General features: G+C 40.3%; 1 protein-coding gene and 1 pseudogene across 1 annotated transcript; both read left to right on the top strand.

The window, feature by feature from the left end:
• The first annotated feature begins 473 nt into the window (after positions 1 to 473).
• LOC120159574 (plastidic ATP/ADP-transporter-like) lies at positions 474 to 3,522 on the top strand. Its single transcript, XM_039170139.1, has 5 exons — positions 474 to 1,223; positions 1,765 to 2,019; positions 2,238 to 2,381; positions 2,482 to 2,829; positions 2,920 to 3,522. Exons 1-5 carry the CDS (start codon positions 474 to 476, stop codon positions 3,277 to 3,279), a joined length of 1,857 nt encoding a protein of 618 aa, XP_039026070.1. The 3' UTR covers positions 3,280 to 3,522.
• A 774-nt stretch (positions 3,523 to 4,296) lies between these two features.
• On the top strand, positions 4,297 to 5,996 carry LOC120159399 (annotated as a pseudogene).
• The last annotated feature ends 801 nt before the right edge of the window (positions 5,997 to 6,797 follow it).

Below are 6,797 nucleotides of genomic sequence, written 5' to 3'. Positions count from 1 at the left end.
CCCATGTGAACCAAACTGATATTTTTAATAAGAAAATGGCAAGTTGGTCAAAGCTTGGGTGGTTGTGTTGCGAATTCAATAACAGCCCCTTTATCACAGTTTCCATGGAATCAGGGTGTCACTCTCCATCTGTTTCTTATCTGAACCTTTTAATTTTTATTTACCCTTGAAAAAAAATCTCTTCTGAACTTATAAAAAGTTTTAAATCCTTAAACTTTGATTAAAAAAAGTTCTAGTTTTTTGTGCTTCGGGTTTGGTTTTATGTTTATTTGATTTAAAAAGGGTACTCCTTTAGTGCCCTATTCTCTTTTGAGAAAGCAATCTTCTTCTCCAGACTCATAATTTGCCCACCTTATCTCTTCATCTTCCTTCTTCCCTTTCTGTGTTTCTCTTTATGTTCTGAGAAAAAAAAGTTCAAATCTTTTTGAGGGGATTTGATTTCTCAATTCTTTTGAAGGAAGCTTAAGAGAGATATGGAAGCTGTTTTACAAAGCAGAGGGCTTCTTTCACTGCCACCAACTCCAACCAGAGTCAGAAGCCTTTTGAACCCATCACAAGGCTTAAAGCAGAGGCTTTTCTCCACAAAACCCTTAGGCCTTAATGGGTTATCTATATCTTACAAAAGAGTTCCAAGCGTTGTAGCAAAACCAAACGGTTTATCCTCTAAAGGGAAGAGCTTTATTTGCAAGGCTGAGGCTGCTGCTGCTGATGGGCAGCCTTTGTATGGTGAAACTCAGCCGCCAAAGTTTCTGGGTATTGAACTTGTGACACTCAAGAAGATTATCCCGCTTGGGTTAATGTTCTTTTGCATCCTTTTCAATTACACAATCCTTAGGGATACAAAGGATGTGTTGGTGGTGACGGCTAAGGGAAGCAGTGCTGAGATTATACCATTCTTAAAGACATGGGTTAATTTGCCTATGGCCGTTGGGTTCATGTTGTTGTACACGAAGTTGGCTGATGTGTTGCCAAAGAAGGCTCTTTTCTACACTGTTATTGTTCCCTTTATAGCCTTTTTTGGTGCATTTGGGTTCCTATTGTATCCTCTCAGCAATTACATCCACCCTGAGGCACTTGCTGATAAGCTTCTTGCAGTTCTTGGACCCAGATTCCTCGGTCCGCTTGCAATTATGAGGATTTGGAGCTTCTGTTTGTTCTATGTCATGGCTGAACTTTGGGGCAGCGTGGTCATTTCTGTTCTATTTTGGGGGTTTGCCAATCAGGTGAACATATTATCTTATGGAATTGAATTTTACAAGTTATTTACCCTCATGGTTATATTAGCTTGTTGGTTTTATCTGTGCTGATTATTGTGTCAGAAATCAGTAGTTTTTAATTAAAGATTTGTAAATCTGACAGACTTTGGAATTTTTTTGTGCATTCCTAGTTAGTATTGGTTTAAGGTTTTGCCAGTATGACTACATATCTAGTCATCTAGTTGCTTTCTTTCTGTCTTTCAAAACTAGATAGCATCTTCAATGATTTTGCTTCTTTTGATTAGTTCTGATTGATTTCTGTATTTAAGTCTCGTTAATATGTTCGATGATACGTATACTTCAAAGATTTTGTTTCAGTTCTAATATCTATTTTCTAATTGTGGCATTTTCTCTGCTGCATGTTTATTGGCAACTTGTTACTTGTATCTCGATGTTTTTAATTTGGTGCATTTTGTATAGTCTTTCTGTTTAGTTGCATCTCTGAAACCTTTACTTGATTTCGAGAATTAAAGCTGTATTTACCTACTGCTGCATTTTTCTCGTGCAGATAACGACTGTAGACGAAGCAAAAAGATTCTATCCTCTGTTTGGACTAGGAGCCAATATAGCCCTCATTTTCTCCGGTCGAACTGTTAAGTACTTTTCTACTATGAGGCAAAATTTGGGTCCCGGAGTTGATGGTTGGGCCATATCCTTGAAGGGAATGATGAGCATTGTCGTATTGATGGGGCTTACCATCTGTTTCCTGTATTGGTGGGTGAATAAGTTTGTTCCTCTTCCCACACGTAGCAAGAAGAAGAAGGTAATCCATTTTTGAGCTATTTTTCTTGTTCTGTCATATTTGTTTACCAAGATACATAGGCTCCATGATCTGCCTGTTTGATTACAAACTTTCATTTCAAGTCTTTTGAGTTGAGACATTATGAGTTTAAAAGGAAAAAACTTTTCACCATGCTTATGTTGTATATGCAATGAAAGTGATGAAGCCTTGTTTCTTTTTTATTGTCAATCGGTTTGCAGGAAAAGCCTAAGATGGGAACAATGGAGAGCTTGAAATTCTTGGTGTCTTCCAAGTACATTCGGGATCTTGCCACTTTGGTGGTTGCATATGGTATTAGCATCAACCTCGTTGAAGTTACATGGAAATCGAAGCTTAAAGCTCAGGTAAACCTATTTGGTTATTCTTCTGCTCTTCTCTTTTGTTCTCTTTATCTTTTATATCATAACTGGCTCAGTAACTAATGACTCTCCCTCCATATTGCAGTTTCCAAGCCCGAACGAATACTCCTCTTTCATGGGTGACTTCTCAACTGCCACTGGAATTGCGACATTCACTATGATGCTACTAAGTCAATTTATTTTTGACAAATACGGATGGGGAGTTGCAGCCAGCATTACACCCACTGTCCTGCTTCTAACTGGAGTTGGTTTCTTCTCGTTGATATTATTTGGTGGTCCTCTCGTGCCAACTCTTGCACAGTTTGGAATGACTCCTCTTCTTGCGGCCGTATATGTGGGTGCCATGCAAAACATTTTCAGCAAAAGCGCAAAGTACAGTTTATTTGATCCTTGCAAAGAAATGGCCTATATTCCTTTGGACGAAGACACCAAGGTTTGGAATCTTTACTCACAATTCGAACTTCCGGTTTTTTCGTGCAACTTCTGGTCGTTTAACTTAGAATTTATTTGATGCTCTCTTTAGGTTAAAGGGAAGGCTGCAATCGACGTCGTTTGCAATCCACTGGGGAAATCAGGAGGTGCTCTGATTCAGCAGTTTATGATCTTGACCTTCGGATCACTTGCGAATTCAACCCCATACCTTGGAGGAATACTTCTGGTGATCGTTCTTGCATGGCTAGCAGCAGCCAGGTCTTTGGATACTCAATTCACAGAATTGCGCAGGGAAGAAGAACTCGAGAAGGAGATGGAAAGAGCTGCGGTTAAGATCCCAGTTGTGTCTGAAAGTGGAAACGGTTCTCTTGCAAGTGGTTCATCACTAAACTCAGCTGCGAGTGACTCGACCGGAAGTTCATCGGAAACATCAACTCCAAGCAATATCTAGAAAAAATTTCTTCCATTTGTTGCTCAACAGGAAGAATAAGAAGCTGATAAGATGCAGCGGTAGGTGACTGTTGGCACTAGAATTTACTTTTATTTATACAAAGAACATTAGCCGCGGAAACAAAAATGCTCGACTTCGTTTTTAGTCCATTTCCTCAGATGTTGAGCTTAGTGTTTGTTTAATCTTTGTATCTTGGAATTTAATTTGGATTTCACATAAATTGAAACCATTTTTTGATCTAAATTCTGAGTATTGCATGTTATTAAATGCTCCAACATATCTTTTAGCTGTACTCTGAGCCATGAGTTTATATTTTCTGCCTTCTTAAAACCAGTTTTAGCCATAGAGAGTAGAGACCAAGCATTTTTGTTAAACTCGACAATTCGTGTTCTGTTTATGTATTTTCATGTGTAATACAAGCCCAAGGTTGACTCTATGACGAACCGAGAAAAGTTATGCTTCACTGGTATTGCTTTCCATGCACAGGGCAGAGGTGCAGGCTTCAATTTCTCGAGAAACAACCAAGCAAAAACCAAGGTTCACGTGTTCACTCTTCCAGAAAGTAACAAATCTTTGTTATTTGGCTTAATGTATCCGTTTCATTCATTCTCATAATATTATATAAACATTTCCCAGCAAAAGGTTTTTTGTTTTGGTTCCTCCATGTTAAGCTTGCTTTAATCAGTTTCCTTGGGGAAAATATTCAGACCTAATGTATTCTTACATCACAAGTAAAAAAAAAAATTGATTTAGAATTGTACCTTTCCCCACCATTGATTCTGCAATAGTTCTTTCACTTTTAACTTCCGATATCTGACAAGTCTCGGGATCAAATCGTAAGATCAGCAAAACTATGGCGGTTTCGATTTTGTATAGACCTTGATGTTACATAGTGCGTATGAAAACGTACACCAATCTAGCTGCCATCCCAAAAAGACCCATGTAGGCAAGAGAGATCAGTTTCAGGTCACTTTCACTCTAAGGTATTCATATTAATTATCTTTGTTCTCCTTTGGATGAAGCAGAGAATAAGTTCATGTGGTGCCTCACTGTCACTGGATGGTTTATTTTAGCATTTATGAACATTTTGTCTCTACCCTTTACCCCTCTTGTCCATCTTCATCTTCACCCCAGCCTCCCGTCAGTACCTAAATGAACCAATCCTCAATCTTAAGCCCCTCAAGTTTCACTTTTTCCTTTTACTCCCCCAAAAAACCAATGTTATATAGTCCCCCAGAAACCAACTTGTCTATTTGAAGCACAATATATAACTGTTTCCTCTTAATTCACTCTTCTGGTACTGTGTAAGGTTCAGGATGAATAAGCTAGCTTTAACGGAATCATCCATCACTTCCCCAGGAAAGCCGTACCAATCCACAGCCGAGTGCTGGTTCGATGATGCATGTATACTTGACATGGACTACTTTGTGAAGACAATCTCAGGGATTAAGTCCAAGGGGGTTCGTCCCCAATTAATAGGTTCGTTCATAGTACATTATGAATCAAAATGGTTACCTGATCTCTCCGGCGATGATGCTGAAAGGGCCCTACCAGTCTCGAAGAGTCATCGCCGGAGAGTGCGTCGGCTTCGTGGATGAAAAAGAGGTTCTTTGTTGAAACCCTGGTGGGAATTCTGCCACCCGAATGGGATTCCATCCCCAGCAACTTTCTCCTACGCCTCCTCCGGACGGCCAACATGGTCGGTGTGGAGCCTTCGTACAGAGCCGAGCTGGAGAAAAGGATTTCATGGCAGCTTGACCAAGCTTATTCCTTCGTTTAGTCACACTAGTGGCACTCTGTTGGATGTCGAGCTTGTGATAAGGCTGGTTAAGAGATTTTCCGGCCTCGATGAAGGAGCTAGAAGCGGCATTGCGGCTGTTAAAGTAGCTAAGCTAGTGGATTGCTACTTGGCAGAAGCAGCTTTGGATACCAATCTGAGCTTGGATGAGTTTATAGCACTTGGTGCTGCTATTCCTAGCCAAGCCCGAGCCATGGATGACGGCTTGTACCGTTTCATTGACACTTACCTCAAAGTATGCTCATATCATTCCCATTTCTTTCTAGCTCAAACATTAATTGTCTTGCTAAAGGCATCCATCTAGTTTCACTTCACCAATGATTCAATTAAATTGTCTTTGCTTTAAATGAAGAAAACAATATATTAAATTGTTGCAGGAACATCCAGGTGTGTCAAAGCAAGACAGGAAGGTTCTGTGCAGATTGATAGATTGTCAAAAACTCTCACCAGAAGCATCCCTGCATGCTGCTCTAAACGAACGTCTGCCTGTTCGGGCCGTGATTCAAGTTTTGTTCTATGAGAAACCAAGCTCAATAGACATGTTGATTGGAGCGGATTGTTCAGCAGAGCAAGGAGTCCGAACACAGCCGGACTTGAACCCCCAGCTCGGTGCATGTCGAGAAATCAACGCTCAAGAAATAGAGATAAAGAAGCTGACAGAAGAGCTGCTGAGGGTCCAGAGCCAATGTCTGGCAATGCAGATGCAAAAGGAGAAACTAATGGATAAGAGGAAAGGGTTTTTCAGGTAGAGGAAGCTGGGGATAATGCCTTCGCTTAAGAGTAGCGTGAGTGTTTTTGAGAGGATTGAAGAGGACCGAGAGAGTAACTTCGGGAGGCAAACACCCACGGATGTCAAAGCAAAGTTTGTTCGAGGTAGGACTCCTCCCAAGTGGACAAAATCCATGTCTTGAATGGATTAATGTAGCAATAATATGATTTGTACTGTATTAAATGAATTTGTATGATTCCCAACCCTGTGGCAAAGTGTATGGTAAAAATAACAACAGTACAAGTTGTAAGTTCAATAACATACTCAAAACCAAAGCCACGAGACTGATAATGCACAAAACGAATCCCGATTACATAAAGTAGTCGAGATTAGATTGAGTAGAGATTGGAGCATTTGTTCAATGAATGAGGAGGTTGTTATGCTTGATACATGTAATTTCTTTTCTCAGCGTCTCAATCTCTGATATAAGGCCAGCAATCTGTTCATCCTTGTTATTTATCAGCATCTCATTCTATGATCTGAGGCCAGCAAGTTCACCATTCATCCTTAAAATTTGTCGATTCAGCATTTCGATGCGACGATCCTTAGCCCGCTCCTTTGCTTTGAGACGCAGCCTGTATTTTTTATCTTTGCTTAGTGATCTTTGCAACGGCTGACGATTTTGCGCTGCATCAGAATCCAGAACCAAATGCTTGCTGATATCAAACCCCAGAGGTGGAATATACTGTCATGCACAAGAGAAAAGGCATAGAAGAAGAAGTTAGACTCGAGGAAAGGGATTTGGGAATTATTAAGGAAGGGTTAGGGATTGAAGAGGAGGAATTGGGAATTGAAGCACGCGAAGGGCATATGATTAACTTACCGAATGAGTTGGAGCAGGCTGAGTGGATTCAGGAAGAGTTGGAGCAGTCCGAGTCAGAAGGCCAATACCAGCTGCAACAAAAGAAGGATAAGAAGCAGTTTGTTAGTATTTTGTTAGTAAGGAATGCC

Source organism: Hibiscus syriacus, unplaced genomic scaffold (genome assembly GCF_006381635.1).
Source record: "Hibiscus syriacus cultivar Baekdansim isolate YM2019G1 unplaced genomic scaffold, ASM638163v2 tig00111366_pilon, whole genome shotgun sequence".
Lineage (NCBI taxonomy): Eukaryota > Viridiplantae > Streptophyta > Magnoliopsida > Malvales > Malvaceae > Hibiscus > Hibiscus syriacus.
Note: the sequence above shows the minus strand (reverse complement) of the source record. Positions and strands in the feature narration are given on the sequence as shown.

Bases quoted from the DNA above. Each gene is read 5' to 3' on its own strand.
- LOC120159574 (XM_039170139.1), top strand. From the start codon at position 474: ATGGAAGCTGTTTTACAAAGCAGAGGGCTTCTTTCACTGCCACCAACT. The intron at 1,224-1,764 runs GTGAACATATTA...TTTCTCGTGCAG, and splicing joins TTTGGGGGTTTGCCAATCAG to ATAACGACTGTAGACGAAGC. The intron at 2,020-2,237 runs GTAATCCATTTT...ATCGGTTTGCAG, and splicing joins CACGTAGCAAGAAGAAGAAG to GAAAAGCCTAAGATGGGAAC.